This window comes from Lutra lutra, chromosome X (assembly GCF_902655055.1).
Source record: "Lutra lutra chromosome X, mLutLut1.2, whole genome shotgun sequence".
Lineage (NCBI taxonomy): Eukaryota > Metazoa > Chordata > Mammalia > Carnivora > Mustelidae > Lutra > Lutra lutra.
In genome coordinates, this window is record NC_062296.1 from 90426185 (window position 1) to 90445329 (window position 19145).

Here is a 19145-nt window from a genome sequence, read left to right on the forward strand (position 1 = left end):
GTGTCTGAAGCCAGCAGCAAAGCGAGGGGCTCTCGCCGCTGAAGGGTATGGGGGAGGCTCACCTTGGTCTGCAGTCAGGAGAGCGACCCAAACCAGACCCTTTCGGGGCTCTGGATCTGGGTGGGGGAAACATCACCTCTGGCTATGGTTAGAAAGGCCACACCTTCCTCCAAATGTGTTTGGTTTTGGTCACTCTTAAAATAATAAGAGCGAACATTTATTAGGCCTTGTTATATGTCAGACAGTCTCCTAAAGACATTAACTCATGTATTTCTTCTGCAAGCCATATGGCAGGAGCTGTTCTTTTGTTCCGGGAAGCAAATTCAGGCTCAGAGACTGACTTTGTCTTGACCAGTAATTTATTTAACACAGGTTTATTTACTGCGGAAATCTTAGAAGCCAATAGCGCACAGGATAATGTCTCTTAATAAGCCAATAAAGAACGTAGTCCAAACCAACAATAGATTAATCACACCATTGTTCCAGGCAAGGGGAGATGAAAGGAATAAAGTCCAAATTTAGTTGAGGTGTTCTTTCCTCCGAGCTGGTGGCGGATCCCACTCAGCCAGCCCCGAGCCCCGACTCCACCCCGTTGCTAGGGCGCGTTGCTAGGGAACGCGGGCGCTGGAGGCGACTGCAAGAGGGTCGCCTACCCCGTGCGGCCCAGACTGGTGTCGCTGCCGGAAAGAGTGGCTTGAAATGCCCCAGGGTCTTGGGAGCGCTTTGCAGATCAGCAAAGAGCCGCCTTGTCCAAATCCAGCTCCGGCGGGGCCCCTCCGTGCTTCTCAGTGACCACGGGTGAGGGGACGCCATCCCGTCTCAGCTGACTTCACTTTTCCAGCAAAACAACTTTACTCATGAAAACAACTCCATTTTGGTCATACACAAGTGGATTTGAAATCCTATCAAACCAATGTACAACAGCTGTTTTTTAGTGTTTTTTTTTTTTTTAAGTAATCTCTACACCCGAGGTGGGACTCGAACTCACAACCCCGGCATGCTCTACGCACCGAGCCAATCCGCGCCGCACCCCCTCACCCCCACCCCCACCCCCCGCACACACAAGAGCTGTTTTATCCTCGTCTTACAGATAAGAAAACCGAGGCCCATCCATATGAGCGCCTCACCCAAAAGTCACAGCTGGGACACGGCAGGGTTGGGGAAAAAGAGGAATATGGATTTGTCACTCTATTAACCAGAAAAGTGTTTCTAACTAAAAAATAACTTCTAAAATCGAAAAAAACAAACACCTAAGTGCAAAAAGATTTCTTTTATTAATGAAAACTTTTACAGTAATAAAAGCCCTAGTTTATTTATAAAAGCAAGGCCCTGTAGGAAAACTTTTCTTACTAAAGCTCGTGATAAAGAGCGGCAGTAAAAATACTTGCCTGCGAAAATAATTCTATGTATCATTAAATCTGAAAATTAAAAAAAAAATCATTTATAGCTCAGCAACCACGGATTTGTCCCAGGAGAGTCGTATTCGGCATTGAATTATAAGTCTCTCGTTCCCAGTGCTACTTGGTGGGGCATCCCATTCCAGCGATAGTTCAAAGCAGCTAAAATTAGAGAATTAGCATAAAGCCAGGACCTAAAGGGCCATTTGGAGCCCAGGGTTTATTACTTTTATTCATTCAATAGCAAACATTTAATGAGTACCTGCTCTTTGCCAGGGGTATTCTGCGCTTGAAAATAAATAGAAATAAAACTCATCTCTGTCCTCAAGGAATGCAGAGTCTTTTCGTTGAACTAGAGAACCAGACCCACCATGGTACTGCTCGAGGATGAAGGTCGGAATGGGGGAGTTCCGGTGGGTCGGCAGAGTGGGGCTTACAGCAGCTAAGTGTTGAAGTACAGATAGAGAGATTGAGGCTTGGGGAGGTTCAGAATTTCCCAAGGGGATGTAAATTACAGCTTCAAGACCCAGAACTGGAGGCCAGGATTGGAGCCGAAGTGGGGACGAATCTCTAATATTGCGGGCCACCAACTCACTGTCACGTGACCGGTGGTGTTGACGTGCTCCGATCTGTTCCTCTAACATCACCTGTGTGAATGATTGGATTCCGACCATTATGGATGGATTGGTCATTGATTACCATGGTTTCAAGGTGACATTTAGAGCAATGGTTCCCAAAGTGTGGTCCCTGGACCAGGCAACATCAGCCTCACCTGAGAGCTTGTTAGGAATGCAAAGTCCCTAGCCCCACCAGGACTCAACGGAATTTGGAGCCCTGGGTCCTGGGCCCAGCTAGATTCTTGCTACTTCCTGTATTGGCTGGTGGATCAAAAACTCTGCATCACCTGGGAACTTGTTAGAAAGCAGACCCTCAGCCTTACCCCAGGCCTCCTAAGCCGTTTTCTGTATCTTAGCAAATGCCCAGGTGATTTACATGTACGTTAAAACTTATGTCAATACATAAAGAAGGTCCTTGGCATTTCAGTTCACTCTTTAAAAAAAAAAAAAAAGGCATTGGGGCGCCTGGGTGGCTCAGTGGGTTAAGCCTCTGCTTTCGGCTCAGGTCATGATCTCAGGGTCCTGGGATGGAGTCCCGCATCGGGCTCTCTGCTCAGCAGGGAGCCTGCTTCCCCCTGCCTCTCTGCCTACTTGTGATCTTTCTCTCTGTCAAATAAAATCTTTTTTTTAAAAAGGTATTTATTTATCTTTTCTTTTTAAGAAATCTCTACACCCAGTGTGGGGTTCGAATTCACGATCCCAAGATCAAGAGTCACATGCTCCCCCACTGAGGCGGCCAGGCACCCTAAAAAAAAAAACCCTTTACAATGGAGCGTGCTATACTCCGGGTACAGTTCAAAGCACCGGGAATACAAATATGAGTAAGAAGCAGGTATTTCCCTAAGCAGAACAGATTAAAAAATGAAACAGTAATAATAATAATAATAATACTGTGTGAGTAATGTGGGGAGTTTGACTCTTGAGTAGGGTTAGATGGCCAATCACAGAGGGCTGTCCGGGGAGGTGACCTCTGAGGTGTGATTTGAAAAACAAATAGGACTTCATTAGTTGGATAAAGCAGAGAAAGGACTTCAAGTTGGAGAGTTATTTTCCTTGGAAAAAGGTCACTTCAAATGATAATTACGAATTCAAGAAGTATTTTTCAAAAATCAATCATTATTATACTCTCATCTGTACTTATTCCCTGTGTTTCCCCAGGCACCTGTGACCTCTACTCTGCCTTCTGTTCTGTATTCTCAAAGACAGATAAAAATGTCTTCCTGAATTTAGTTATTTTTTCCATTATGCTATTTTATTTAAGATACATTTAAGGGTGATTTAGTGATATTTTTACATGATTAAATGTTATAATTATAATGTCTTATTTCATATCCATTTGCCTTTAACAGTATAAATACTGTATAATAGAAAAAGAATTCTAAAACATAGAGTCATTCTTCACTCATAACAACATGAATGGGAGACATATACAGCCTTGGTTTCAAGAATAAAAATTGTTTTCTTTTCGAAGTGCAATTTACTCCCAGGAATGTAATTCTTATTTAATGAACCTGAAAATAAATGGTAGTTTCACCCCACCACACAGTAGAGAATGCAGTTGACATACATTGTTCTATTTCCCCGACTCCATCAACTGTGTGGTTATAGAAGGGATTGACTTAATAGCAATAAACCATAGCTTGGCTGTTCTCGTGCCTACCTAATAATGCAGGACTTTTCTTTCCTGTTAACGTCTTACCCAGTTTCTCCCGGGACATCTTGATGGTACCTCACATGAGTTGACCAACAGTTCTGCCCAGAACTTGGGACATCTGCCATGTTCTTCAGCTTTAGTTCATCCTTGTTGTGATCTGCACCCCTATAAGCGGGTGGGGAGCGCCTCAGTTTTTCCCCAAGCCACTTCACCACAATGGAATCTGTGTCATGGCCAAGGGTGTTCCCTCCAAAGATTTCCAAGCAGACCGGAGGCAGAATGTGTGTAAGTTAGAAGCGATACAAATCACCATCCCCAACCTGTCCACACTTGGCCACCTAAGCCTCGACATATGCTGCTTGTCTCACAGGATCTGGTCAGCGATTTGATGTAGAGGAAATGGTCTACATCTATGGGGAAGAGTAAAAGTAGATTCCTACTTGACTCATAGAAAAAAGTGGATTTCGAATGGATTAAAGACCTACATAGGAATGGAGGAACTATAAAGCAAAGAGAAGAGGAGGCATACATCATATGGTCAAAGATTGGTGGACTTGATTATTTCCAAACTAAGGCTTTCTGTTTTCGAAAGGAAACTATGGACGAAGGTCACAAGTGATGGATTGGGAAAAGATACTTGCAATGTCCCAAGCCAATGAGTGCCTCATATAGAAATACATAAAAAACATCTGTAAATCAACATTGAAAAATAGAAAACTGAAAATTGGGCAAAGGACATAAAAGGAAATTAAAAGAAAAAGAACCCAAATGGTCAATGACCACATGAAGAGAAGGTCAAACCCTTTATCAATCCCAGAATGCAAATTAAAATAACAAAGAAATATAAGTCCATCAAATAGGCAAAGTCAGAAAGCTGGATAATGCACACTGTGGGTGGGATACATCAGTCAAAACCCTGTGGGACTGTAGACAGGTGCCATCATTTTGGTCACATTAACTTTCCCTTGTGATCCAGTATACGTGTGTGTGTGTGTGTGTGTGTGTGTGTGTCTTGTTGCTCCTGTCTCAGAAATCCGGGGAGTACTAAGTCCGATTCAATGAAAGTCTGATTCAATGACATAGCTTTATATAGCTCTGGAAAATCAAGGGAGAGGAAAAAAGGGTCACAGAATCTAGAAGGAAATGAGCCCTGTTTTATATTCATCTCTGTTGGAACCCACATGGAGGAAGCAGCATCCTTTCAGGGCACTCTGGCCAGGAGTTCCAAGTGGGACATGGTGGGGTGTTGAATTTGAATGAGTGGACTCCACCTCCAGCTGAATCACTTAGAACCAAGCAACCTGACTTGACTCATCCCCCTTCTCATAAATACTTGAGAAGGCATGGTTATGCTGGTTAAAGTTTGGCATCTTTAATAATCCATCTGCTGGTTGAATTATGTGATCTAAGCTGATCTTGAAGTCATAACTTGACTCTAAAATGAGTGCAGTGAAAAAAGTCATATTGCCACAGGAAGCTCACCTATGGTCTTAGCGCTAATAAAATTCTGACCTGCACAGGTCAGTACATCATAATTATTGGCATTTGCAGCCAGAGCAACTTGGCCTATTAACAGGGAAATATGTCTGGAGAATGGGCCTGGGCCAGGGCAGAGAAAGCTGAAGGCTGCCTGTCCTGAAGCTCTTTCAAGTCTATATTTCAAGTGTTTACACTATTTCTTCTGTCCAGAGGAGTATTTCATCTGTCGAGTTTGCAGCTGAGGGAAGAGCCTTAGAGGGCATGGTGGACAGACCCTAAAGTGATCCCCCACAATTCCCATTTCCTAGTATTTACACCCCAAGCAGCCCTCACCGCTTGAGTGTGGGCAGAACCTGTGACATGCTTCTAAGTGACAGAGTGTGGCAACCGTGATATAATATTTGGAGATGCACTTACGGTCCCAACTCAGTTAATCTTTTTTTTTTTTTTTAATTTTTCTCTTAAGTAATCTCTATACCCAACGTGGGGCTCAAACCCACAACCCTGAGACTGAGTCTCATGCCCCACCGACTGAGATAGCCAGGCATCCCCCAACACAGTTAACTTTGAATTAATCAAAAGGGAGATTATCCTAACTGGGCTGACTTAATCAGGTGAAACCCATAAAAGAGAGACTGGACCTTCCCTGAGGTCAGAGCTTCTCCTTGTGGACTTGATAAAATAAGGAGCCATGTTGGAGATGCCCCTGTAGCAAGGAACCATGGACAGCCTCTGTGACCCGTGGGCAGCCTCCAGACTCCAGCAGCAAAATACCAGGGCTACTCGCTAGTCATATAGCTGCAAGAAATTGAATTATTTTAACAATCTGAATGAACCTGGAAGCAGATTCATCCCCAGCCGAGCCTTCAATGAGACTGCAGCCCAGCCAAAACCTTGGTTTTAACTTTGTGACACCCTGAGCAAATGACCCAGGTAAGCTGTGCCCAGACTCCTGAGCTCTAGAAACTGTGAGATAATAAATGCACCATTACATTTGTGTTCACTCATTAAACAGCAACATAAAACCAATACAGAGGGTGGGGTGGGGGGTGGGGGGAGATTAGGAGGGGAAAGTAAAGGGAAGAAATAATAGTTAGTGGCGATTAAATTTAAATTGGCTTTCATCAAACTCTGGGCTCACATCTTCCTTTATTCCTAACCCTATGTATATTTTAGACCACAGAATGTACTGGTCGCATCTGAGTGGGCTTGGGTGCAGGCTTGGAACCACACCAAGAAGGAAGCTGGGCCCGAGAACTGGTAGAGAGATCAGGAAAAACAGAGGAAAGTTCCAGCTCTGGGCTAAGGGCTGGTATGGAGTCAGACTGCGTTGGGAAGGACACCTTTTAGGGAACAGACTGCTCATGCTGGCTATTAGATCAATATTTGCCACACTTCCCATGCCCCAGTGCAGCTGTCAGTCATTCACGAACTAATGTGCACTCAACAGCTGATTTTCAGATCTTGGGGAGGAAATATTTATCCATGCAAATCACACATCATCATCCTTGAAGGCACCCAAAGGCTAAGAACAAGTGTGTGTGCATGTGTCTGTGTGTGTAATTGCATTATTCAGGGGGTACTCAGTTGTCTTTTGACCTGGGACTTAGGAAAGGATTTGGATAAGTCAGAGCCCACATCTAATGAGGGAGGGTCTTTATCTGCTACTGTCTCTAATGCATATACCATTTAAATATCTTTAGTGGGGTCTGTGTGAAATGGGGGTCATGTACCAACCGATCAGAGCTGGCTCCTTCGTTCCAAACCTAGACAAAGTCTTGACTTATTTATAGTTCCTTCCTCAGCAGACTATGAATTTCCCTCTTAGAACTTATTGAAATCTGTCATTATTCTGTTTATTTTACTCTTCTTTGCTTGCCCCCAGACCTGCACTTCCCCACTAGACCTCCGTGTGCCACTAGCCACAGGTGGGTTTTAAATTTAAATGAATTAAAGTACATTGACTTCAAGATTCTGTTGCTTTGTCATTCTGGCCTCACTGAACATCCACCACAGCCACGTATGGCTATTTGCTACAATATTGTGCATCACAGATTTGGAAAATGTCCATGACAGCAGGAAATCTTATTGGACAGTGCTGAACACTACCCATTCAGCTATTTTCACCACTGGCTTCAGACCCTTTAAACATTAGTGTCCAGGCAGTTCTCATTCTGCATGGGTCTGATATGCATGAATTTCAGTTACCATGGTTTTACTAAATACCCGTCCCCCAACAACATGGTTTAAACCTCAGTTACCATGGTATGCTAACTGTGAATCATTGCACAAAGTCCAAACTTCGTGATTACCTCTTCAATCCAAAAATCACTGTATAAATAAAAGAGGTGCATGATGATCAGTGACCAATTGTATCACTTCTTCCAACGTCCATTGGTATGGGCTGCCAAGCTTCTGCTATTCAGCTCAGGCACAGACAGCAAAGGATGTAGTTGTGCTGTCTTCTTTTTCCCCCTACCAAATGATAAAGCCACATAACATTTAGTAAAAATGGATGACTGAAAGAGGGAACAGGCCAACAAAGATGAAAGTGCAATAGAGAAACAAACAAACAAAAAAGAGTCACTGATTATGGGAATGCAAACACGGCCTTCCTTTGAGACTGGACATAGGCAGCCAGAGGACGGCAGTGAAGGTGAATTCATTGACATAAGCAAGGAGGGTGGCTGTGATGAAAAGGGTGAAGCTGTCCCAGAGGAAGTAACACTGAAAAAGAAACCCACCTACATTAAAGGAACTCTTGGAGACGTTTCACAACATTGGAAGCACGAACGATAAAATATGCGAAGCCGATCCAAATTTAGAAAGCAGTATGACAATTTGCCAAAGCATAGAAAAGATGCTCCTTCCAGATTATAAGCCAAATGGTGAAAAAAAGAAGACAAACACTGTTCACACTACCCTCTATGAGGCTTTACCAAAAAGGCCCACTTTAATTCTCACAGTTTCTAATGTTTTAAATCACTGTGTACCAAATAAGTATCCGGTTTACTCTATTTTTTCATGTCCCTATATATTTAAAATTGACAGTAAGATAGTAATGTTTTCACAAAAATTTTTATAGGTCATGGAACAATTGTAATTTTTTCCTCACTGTCTATTAAGATCATTTTGCACGTTTCTGGCTGGCTTGGTTATCTTTGAGGGCCTGCGATCTCATGCAAAGTGAAAACTGCCTGCAATGCTCACTTACTCTGAGCCCCTCCTTTCTTGAGGAATGGCCCATTCTAGAATGGGTGCTCCATTTTTGGCAAGGACCATGTCAATCATTCACCATCACGTCCCACCTCCAGCACCTAGCAGTGTTTGCCCAGATTAGGAATGAATGAACGGACTCATCTTGACTCTTTAAGTGGGTGACAGAAAGGAGTATTGGATCGTTCAGTGAAAGGGCAAGACATGCAAAAGGTACTAATCAAAGTGAAAACAGATACATTACTTGGTTGGAGGTTAGCAAGAAGGCTCAGCTTCTCAAATCCCACATACCTCCACTGCCAAAGCTAATTCCCCTAAAGTTGTGAATGACAATGCCGCAAACAAAATTTTGGTCCAGGCTGTGGAGTAGAAAATGAGAATTAATAGGGAGAATGAAAAAACCCCAAAGAAACCCACAAACAACTCAATGCTTTGAGGTGAATGTGTAACAGAAAATTGAGATGCAATCATAAATACAGAGGCAAGATTGGACAAAGTTTAGCTGAAGGCAGGAGGTTAAGCTACGTGGGATAAGTGGCTATCTACTTATTTCAGTGACCCAGGATTTAATTCATTCCATTATTTTCTGCAGCAGAAACACTTGATAAAGATATGGATTTCCTATGTATAGGCTTTGAAATTAAAAAGTGAGTCGGGTAGGCCAGAGAACAGGGAGATAATGAAAAAGTATCCAGCTTATTGATGTTCAAGATCTTATGAATAAAAATTCAGTTCAAAAGGTTAGATTCCAACTCTGATCTTTCAAAGCAGGGAAGCTATCTCTGCAATGTTAACTTTAAAGAAAGATTTGGGAATGTTATACAGAGAACGTTTTATCATAATTTTTGGACTGCCACAGGGGAAACCAGCCCTGGAATCCATAAAACCAAACTGAAAACTAGTCTTACCCTCCCACCCACCCACACAGAGCTCCTCAGACATCTCCCACCTCTAAGCACCCCTCCAGCCCCCAAAATGTGGAAACAAAGTCAGATTAGAGAGAAACAATGTAATATATATATTTTGATCCTTATGAAAATTTCTAAATGTTTGTTTAAAGATAAGGAATCATGCAAACAGAGCCGATTTGCTCATTTTCCAATTTAAAAATCAGTTAACACAATTATGAATGGTAAACAAAAGAGAGTAGATTTCTCCCATTGCCAAACCAAGAGTAATCCAGGAGAAATAAATTAGAGTAATACCCAGAGTAGCTCAGAAGTATCATTCAGAGAGTAACTGGCATTTGGAAATACATGAAAAAGGAACATAAATGAAGACTGTCTTTCTTAAGACAGATCATCATGGAAGATGAAATTCCTAGCAAAAGGAATTGATCCCTTGCAGTATTGCTGTACTGGTCATTCCAATATTTGTTAGTCTTTCTTTTCTGGAAAGTAATTTATTTTGCTATTAGACTGATTGCAGTTGGGCCTAGGGAGTCTGTGTTAATTTCAGTGTTTGAAGCAATTGCACTAGTTGTTGGATGTTACTAGAAGCCTAATGCTGTGGGGTTCATCTTTCTTATTTCATCTTATTCTTTCCACGTCCATCGTACCCCTTCTGGCCAATCTACTTACATAAAGTATGCTGGAATGGGGACGCAGCTAGAAGGGCACTTGCAGTCAGACCAACTCTGAGTCAAATGTTAAACTCACAAACCCAGACAATAATATATACATACATATATATGTTAAGTTGAAAGAAGGTGCCCTAAATTGTTGACAAGGACTGTCTCTGGGGGTTGGGTTTATAGGAATTTTCACTTTCTTCTCTAATATTTACTTGATAACATTAAGAAATTATTGATTTTTAGAAGTGTGAAAATGGCATTGTGGTTATGTTTAAAAGTCACCTGTAAGAAGTTCTTACGAAATGAATTGGTGTGTGAGAAGTACACACGATTCATTATATGACTGTGTCTACTTTTGTGTATGTTTCAAAGCCTCAGAATAAAAAATTAATAGTGACACACTTGGAAAACCAGGCTGAGGACTTCAGTATAAAGGACCACGGGTACAGGGGCACCTGGGTGGCGCAGTCTAACCGACCCCTGGTTTCGGCTCAGGTCATGATCTCAGGGTTCTGGGATAGAGCCCCACGATGGGCTCTGTGCTCAGTGGGGAGTCTGCTTTTCTCTCCCTCTGCCTCTCCTGCCACCCACGCGTGCTCTCCCCCCTTTCTGAAATAAATAAATCTTTAAAAAAAAAAAAAGGACCTGGAGTTACAAGGAAGTTTTATTCTCTGGTTCAGTGGTCTCCTAACTCGTGTGAATGCGACCCTACCTGTGACAAGATTTTTGCATACATGCACCAGGCATATGCTTATTAATTGATTTATTTATTTAAAATGATGTACATACACCACCATACTATTATGCCATTATAAAACATACACAAACATAAAAAAGGCTAGATAAAAATAAACACAAGGATCATTCGAACATGTTCTTCCTACACTCTAGTGGACCTGGACCCCACTCAGGAGCCCCATGTGTAGTGAATTGGGTGGGTGGGTGGGGGCTTCAGGTTTTCAAAGTACTAAAGAGTTTGTAAGAAACAGAAATGGACCAGAGCACCCATAGGTAATGGGAGATGATCTGGAAAGACCCAGAGCTGCTTCACAGAGGCCTCTCAAAGAACTGGAATGGACTGAAAGCTGTTCTAACTGGACAGGATTTGAACAAGGATCACCGCTTCCTTGTATGCTCCTTTTAGACACATGCAACGCACAGAATGTGTCCTGACCGTACAGGCAGGAGACAATATGCAGATAAAGCAAACACCCCGCCCCCCATCAGGTTGGGCGATATATCTGACATAATGACTATGACGAAATTATCTTAACATTAAGTATTTACTCTGCTGGGTAATGCAGTAAAACTTTCACACACGTGATTATACTTAAAAGTCATGACAATCCTATGGAAAGAGATTTTCGTTTTCCTCTAAGGAAATCGAGATTTAGAAAACACAGATTAACTTTCCCAAGATGAAAGGGGTAGAAAATGGCAGAGTCCAAATGTAAATCAAGAAGGTTCTGACCCCAGGCCCCATGTCCTTAACGATTAAACCATATTGCCTCCATAGGGAATTAACAAGTGTCCAAACCATAAGATTGTTGTGATGGTTAAATATATGTGATATGTTCAGCACATTGTCTGACAAAGAACACACATCCTATTAATGTTAGCATTTTAGTACACAGAATATTTACCAAAAGTTTCCACAGTAAACACCATTAATATTGATCAATATCAAACACCAATATTTATAATTATAAGAAAATAATGTTGTATTATTTAAACATTATTTATAATAACACACACCTAAACTCCTTTTGTTTGCTACCATCTAGAAATATGTGTGACTTTTGGGATGGAGTCTCTATGAAACGACTGATGAGAAGAGATAGCGACTACAGACTGTTACGCCTTCTGCCCAGTAGGCTACAAAAATGAAGTATTTGCACCTGGCATACTCCTGTCATCTTTTAAGGAGCCGTCTACACAAACAGGAGTAGGTGGAGCTTGAGCACTAAATGACCCATTAAGTACATATGTACATTTCAATTTTATTTGACAGTTGCAGCTTGCGTCCTTTTGCTTTGACCCAAAGATACATTTGTAGACAGAGGACGGTTCTGAAAACTTCTTTACATTCTATCAGTTTCCCCAAAAGTGGTCAAATTTACCACTTGTTTGTTTTTTTTTACCCCCCAGCTTTCCTATTTCTATCTACTGATCCAAATGAGAACTTCTCCTAAACACTTTGTTGATCATGGCTTCTGTAATAGAGGAGCCATCTCTCCCTGATTTTCTGGAACACTCCGGATTTGAAACTGTCCCGATGTTAGGCTGGGATTCCAAATTTGGTTGGAAACATTGGCCCCTGTCGAGGTGATGCACGGAGCTCTAGGTAGAGCGCTGTGCCTCACAGGCTGGCGTCCCGTCCGCTTTATGGGACTGGATCTGCATGGACTCCGATGATCACTGATTGTTGCTTTTGGTAATTTTGCAAATACTTCACTCAATGTTCTGTCACTCTTAATGGAATTCTAAGTTTCGCAGTTGAGTTGGGGTGGGAAGGAAGATGACGTCTTTGGTTTATATATTTTGACATTAAATCAAAGGAGATCTCTCTTTTCATCAAAAGTTTAATTTTGATATTATTAATTGCTTTCACTTTATGTAACTAGATAATCTCTAACTCTAGGTATTACCTAGGAACCTGCCCATCGTTAGCTCTCTTCTCCTATTTGGGAAGTATTTTAATTATAGAAACAACGTGATGAGCGTTTGTAGGGACACAATAGAATCCACCCCCATCCCGTTTCGAGTCCAAACGGCATAAGCCAAAATTAAATTTCATGTAGGATTCTTGGACGAAAGCATCAGATAACCAAACACTAGGAGCAAAAAATTAAAATTAATTATATATATTCTCTATTAATTCATAATAGCTTCTTGGATTTTAAAGATCTTCTTTGCTATTGCCAATGCTTAAAAATCGTAATTTTAAAATGTAAGTACTATTTTATATACACTGTGATTTCTTTCTCTTTCTCTCTTTCTGTTTTAACTTCTAAGTATGAATGATATGGTCTCCAAGTGTCCGCTTGGAGGGAGAGGGGATAGGATTCATTGTTTTGCTCTAACACGGTAAAATTTAAAACTTCACGTCATTTAACTGGAGTTTCAACTATATGAAAAATAGCCAAATGTCATCACTTGGTTGGATATTTCTTTTTTGTGTGTATATATATGTATAATATAAACAGAATACATCTGATTAGTACATTTCAACATTTCATCAGTGTGACTTTCATCTCCTATTTTATATAAAATAACAAAATATACAGAGAGAAGAAAGGAGACATCTGTTCATCGTACACATAAAGTAAATAAACGTTCACGTATGGCTTTGCAAAGGTAGATTATGATGTGACTTTCATACTTTATTTATTTAAAAGCATCTTGAGAGAACGCGTTAGTGTGCTTACGAGGGCGGCCATGGTGGTTGAATGTCGCGCCGAGAGTCCAACATTAGGATCCCCACTCGTCTTTCCCGTGGCTGCCTCTGCAGCTTTCAGGAGACAAATGTAGTTTATGACCACTTCGTTGATCTTCGCTACGATTTCCTGCCGCTGTGTTTCTGAGTTCACGACTTTAACTAATCGCATGCAAGCTTCCGTTAGGCAACAGAGCACTTGAAAGCTGGAAGTCATGGCTAGGAGCATCTCCTCTGGGCTCTTCTCGGCCATCGCCAGTTTCCTACAGGCACTTCCCAACTGTCTGGACTCGATGGACAACAGTTGCTTGTACTGAGAAAGCGTAAGGTCATATGCTTCCGGGCGTGACTCCTCTCTCTTCCCCTTTGTCGCCCTGACAAGGCAGAGCAGCTCATTGGCATCGTTTTGGGCTGCGAGGAACCCATCAGGCATGGCGTACGTGCTCTCTTTTAGGGCACTGATTCTTGCAATCCGGGCATCGAAGGCCAGGTTGCTAAAGTCCGCATCCTCTGGGCCAGGCAGGTCTTCTGCCCAGACCTTCAGCACTGACGCTCTGGTCAGCTCCCCTCCTTGCTTCTGAATCCCAACAGCCAGAGGCGGACTGATGGGTTCTGGCATGGCTTGAGTCATCTGTGGTCGAAAGAGGCAAGAGACCTGGTGGGTGGCCTCTTCCTCCTCTTCATCCTCATCACCCTCTTCATCCTGCCCTCGGTTCAGGAAGCAGTAGCTGAAAGGTCCCCGGCATCTCCAGTTGCTGCCTTCCAGCTTGCGCAAGGGTAATGTCCTATACAGCTTGGAGTCTTTGTGAGCCACCGGGGACCTTTTGTGACCCTTCCCTTCGGAGCTAAAGAACATCGAGCTTTGGGAAAAGCTTTTGGTGAGCTTCTTCCCCAGGGGGAGTTCTGCTCGCCTTTCCGAACTGGCCTCCTGTGCTTCCGTGATACCCGGACACTTTAAGCTGACCGCACCCTTGGTTCTCTCCTGGAAGGTCTCCAAACCTACAGATCCCAAGAGGATACTGCTGCTACATCCCAGAGCCCTCTGGCTGGGGGGTGTTCCGAGGCTCCCCCCTCTCAGATCCAGTGGCCGCCAGTTCACAGCCTCTCCATATGCCAGATTTGCTTGGGAGAAATCATTAGGGTCTTGATTTGGATTTGGCACCTTTGATTCCGAGTGAAGGTTTGATGGTAGCAGGATGGGATCAGCTTCAGGATGTTGAGACCAAGCTGAAGGCATGCCTCCTCGTCTCTCCTTCCCAGGCTCTGTCAAAGCTACACTAGGGGTAGCAGAGAAACAGAGAGAATCATTAAGCATCTCATGGGTGGTCATTTTCACTCAATCTCTATGTGCTGTTTGTCACTTTCCGAGGATGTACTCTAGAAGGGCCGCGTTTGTCAGGGTCGGCCCCCTTTTCAATGGCTACCCCCTGAGATCTCATCAGATTTCCATTTCAAAACATTTCAAGAAAGACAGGGAATCTGTTATTTCTGAAACTACGGTTTTCTTTGGAATCACAATTATTTTCGGAGACCATGGTGTTTCATGACTTGCCTTGTCCCCCACATTTATCTATTGGCATTTAGACATGTAATTAGAAAACACACACCCTAGATCTTGACTATGCAAACATATTTAGGACATTGAAGTTCCATTCCAAGAGAGTTAGGTTAATCCTGGCATCAGTTATCTTTTTTTTTTTTTTTCCAAGGTGGTCTAATTTAATGAATGCAAAGTAAATAAGGTCAACTTTTCAAGAGAACCCCACTAGGTCTGTCTGGCACTGGGTTTGAAGCAGAGACCCTGGGCGAGTTGCCCAACTTCTCTCAAAAAAGTTGTCACATGAATTTAAGTTTAAAAAAAAAAGTTGTCATGTGAAGAAAATATTCCCGCCTCACAGAATTTTTGTGAGAAGAGGGACGCCAGGGGAAAAGCTCTTGGTAAACCATGAAAGAGTAAACAGCATGCCTGAACTGGAGGTCAAGATGCTAGTGGAGTCATGAGTTAAGGAACATTCATAGACGGGTTTCCCAAGGCGGGTGGTGCCAACGGTGGGTTTGCGAAAGGAGATCATCTTAAAATGGCATGAATGGAGAACCAAGGTAAGCTCTCCCTACCATCTACTGACCTAGGATGGAAGAGATAATTGCTGATATACTTTGATATTTGAGAGTGTGAAAGAACATCGGTTTTTGCCATGTGATGGCTGGCCAAGTAGATTGGTGAGAGGACTATGTGCCCACTGGGTGGCAGAATGGTGAGGGTGGGTGCAGAAGGTGTCCGTGTTCTTGTTTCTACCTGTGCCCCTATTTTATTCTTTGGGGGAAAATGAAGCAGCTCGTCATGCGTACCCCCGGAGCCTTCCTGACCCCAAGGTGTGCCAGATACTTTAGGACACGTGTCTAAGAAAGTCTTACAGAGTAGGTTGGGATGGTAAGTACTAGTGAAGGGCAAATGATCTTCCCTAACCCCTTCGACCTCCCCACTACCCTGCTCTATTAGTCTTCCTTGCCCCTCAATAAGAAATGGCAAAAACAGAAATTCGAGGTCTTGAGATGGACATCAGACTCTTGGGGCTCTACATCATACTGTCTCATAACCAAAAGTCCTGCTGAATGCTGCTAAAAATCCCCATTTAGAATTTAGAAAAAAAAAATGTATTGCTCCCCCACATTTTGGAAACAGGCACAGAACAAGAGTCCAAACAGCAAATGCTATTCCCACTCTTGATCCAGATCCAGAAACTTCAGTGTTCACCGAACACTGGGGGTGGGGGGGTGGGGGGAGGGGAGGATCCATGATCGCTACTTAGCCTTGCCATAGTTTTGCAGCCTTTAAAAAAAAAACCAAAAACCAAAAACAAAAACCCAAAACCCCCTAAGCTGTCCTTTACTTCCAGACTTTGTATTTTTCGGTTTGTCGTAAATCTGGTTTACGTGTTTTGGGCGCATAACGCAAAGCACTAAATCCATCATTGCTGTACCTGTGGTTTCCTTAATCTTGGGGAGTCGATGACATCCATCTCGCAAAGTGCCAAACAGGGGTTCCGCGTTAATAGCTGTGTGCAGGGCGGGCACTGCCATGCGCGGACACATCCCTTCTGCCTGTGGGTGTAATTCCTTAAAGGTGGTTCCGTGGGGGGGCAGCCCAGAGGCTCTCTCCTCGGAGGGAACATAACTCATGCCCTTCCCCGAAGTCTCGGGAATCAGGTGCTTGCCCATGGTGGGGCAGAGTGGGGACTCCACGGGTGTGGCACTCGTGCTGCTGCTGCCCGTGCCACAGCCCGCGTCCACCGACGAGCCTTGAGAGCTCTGCAGAGAAAAATGGCACTCGCTTTGTAACGAGGACATCCGCTTGGCCAAGTGGTAGTCACAAAGGCGGGCCACGCTGTCTTCCGCCTCAGGAAGCTTGGAAGGATGGTCACAGGTAGACGGGTCGGTGTCGTCGGGGTTATCTAAGTCTTTGGCTGAAGATACACAGGTCACGTCCGTTAAGAAGTGATCCCGTTGGCCAAGCGCTGAAACCTCACTGGCTTGTCCGTCAGGAGCCCCTTCAACCTTCTCTTCTGCCTCCCTGGTCCCCAGACCAGAAGCTCTCGGGAATGGGATCCGTGTTGCCGCTTCCAGGCCACTTTTCTGGGCCACCGCCCCGTCAGCGGCCACGTACCAGCTTTGGCTGTCCTTGCGAAAGGCAGTGCTTTCCAGGTTAAAAGTGCTTAGGTGTTGGCTGTCCCTTGAAGACACGGTACCAAATTTACCTTTGGCTTCCTCTTCTGCCTCGGCTGTTTTGGTGCCCTGCTGTTTTTTCCCGGGCAGGTTCGCACTAGGGGGAGCCTTCCCCTCCCCGTCGGCCAGCTTGCTTTTCCTTTTGCTGGTGCAGGAATACACCACCGATCCCATGTGCAGTTTGCTAAAATAGTCAGTGACCGACTTGGTCTCCATGGTTTCGGGCTCCATCTCCATAGGGTCTGGGGGAAGGATCTGCTTGGAAGGCACAACTTTGGGCGGGAGGTCAGTCACGGGGCGGGCAGCCAGGGCGTGGGGGGACTTGGGAGGCAAGCCCCCGGCGGGGGTTCTGGAGGTGGGGAACTCGGTCTGCTCCTCCGCCAGCGGGTGGTAGCCTTCGTGAGTGGCCAAGAACATGCGGGAGAGGCTTTCTGACTGCTTCTGTGCTGCGGCCAGTTCAGAGCTCTCAGTCATTTCAGAAGAGTTAGTCTCATTGCCCGAGTCTGACGAAGACTCGGGACTATAAGCCCGCAAGATGGCTACACCTGCATGCCGTAAAAGACAAGAACCGATTATTGGATGCATCAGAGGCACTAGGAGACACGTAAGGAAATGGGACTCGTTATTACTAAAACAACAACAACAAAAAACAAACAAAAAAAACAAGGTTTTCCCTTTGCAGTGAGGACTCTGAGTTTATTGCACAATTGTTCCAGAAATGAGGAAAAATACATGCCACATATTAAAAAAAAAAACAAAAAAAAAAAACAAAGGAAATCATATACACAAAAAACCCACAATGGTTGTTTCAACGCACTTATGAAACGGGACATGCGTGAAATGGAGAACAGCAGGTAACAGGACTCCGGGGGTAAATGGCTTGAGAGGACGAAATGCACGGTTATCAGTGAATAAATGTAACAATCGTGAAAGAACCTGAATTGTCACTGGTCTGCTGTTCTTCTGACACGGACAGAGCTTCTAGAGCTTCCAGAGTGGAAACGACGGTGTTATCCAGACCCTTCTCGCACTTCCCCTCGGCGCTGGTGGGCACCGCGTCAATGAGGGACACGGGGATCTCATCACCTTGCAGACCTCTGCCTGGCTCCTTGTCCTCGAGGAAGGAGGCTGCCTGGCTCTGAGAGTCCTCCTCATCTGAACTATCTCGAAAGCCAGGTGGGGGTGCAGCGATGGCCATGTTCAAGGAACGCAGCAGGAAGTCATCCTCATTGTCGTCCCCTTCCGGAGGGGGCAGGGACGTGAGGTCAATGATGTCATCGCTTGACCCAGACAGGTTGAGGATGGCCGGCTGGTTCATCTCTCCCACCACGAGGTCCTCCTCACAGCTCACCTCGTCCTCGTCCTCCGCGTCGTCGGTGTTTTCTGCGTAACAGATGTCATGCAGGAGGGGCTCCTCTATGCCCTCGGCAGCCTCGAAGTTCTTCACGTCGCCTATGTTTGCATAAACGGAATTTGCCACAAACTGGATGCTCTCGGGATCCGGAGCGAGATCCAGGCCCTTCATGTCGTTGGCACTGGCCATGTAGAGACTCCTCTGCTTCTCCAGCAGTTCCGGGCTCTCCTCCAACAGTCTTTCGTAGCCGAGAGTCGGGGGATTCACGCCATCATCCAAGGCGAGATCTCCGAAAATAAAGGACACTTTAGCTCCTCTTGGAGACTCCTGTGCTTTCTTCAGTGTTTCTGGTCCTGAGAGGGTCAACAGGGACCGCTGAGCTAGAGTCCTGTAGTCGGCCTCACACGGAGCGTCTCCCGGCTGGGTGAGCGGCTGGTTGAGTTCATCCGGATTATAGGTGTTGTCTAGATACAGGTGCCGGTGGTCTTTGGGACACAAGGTGCCATCTGAAATATCGACTGTCTTCTGCTTTGAATCTATATATGTGATTTGGGCTTCCTGTTCCCCTTCGCCAATGAAGGTGGTCATCTGGGGTATACAGTTCCAGTCGGGGCCAAGGAGGTTATGTTTTCCTTTATTTTCAGTTCCTAAGGAGAAAGAATCATGCAAAGACAAGGTTACTGGGAGGCCTGGTTT

At 44.4% G+C, this 19145-nt stretch overlaps 1 protein-coding gene across 2 annotated transcripts in view; it reads right to left on the reverse strand.

The window, feature by feature from the left end:
- Positions 1–10599: 10599 nt before the first annotated feature.
- The window catches only part of FRMPD4 (FERM and PDZ domain containing 4), an 863243-nt gene continuing 854697 nt past the window's right edge, over positions 10600–19145 (reverse strand). For both annotated transcript variants that reach the window (XM_047716285.1, XM_047716286.1), the window contains 3 exons: positions 18032–19096; positions 16354–17640; positions 10600–14644 (listed from right to left, as the gene is read on the reverse strand). In XM_047716285.1, coding sequence (XP_047572241.1) covers positions 13320–14644; positions 16354–17640; positions 18032–19096 — 3677 coding nt within the window. In that variant the 3' untranslated portion in view covers positions 10600–13319. The remainder of the gene's footprint in view (positions 14645–16353; positions 17641–18031; positions 19097–19145) is intronic.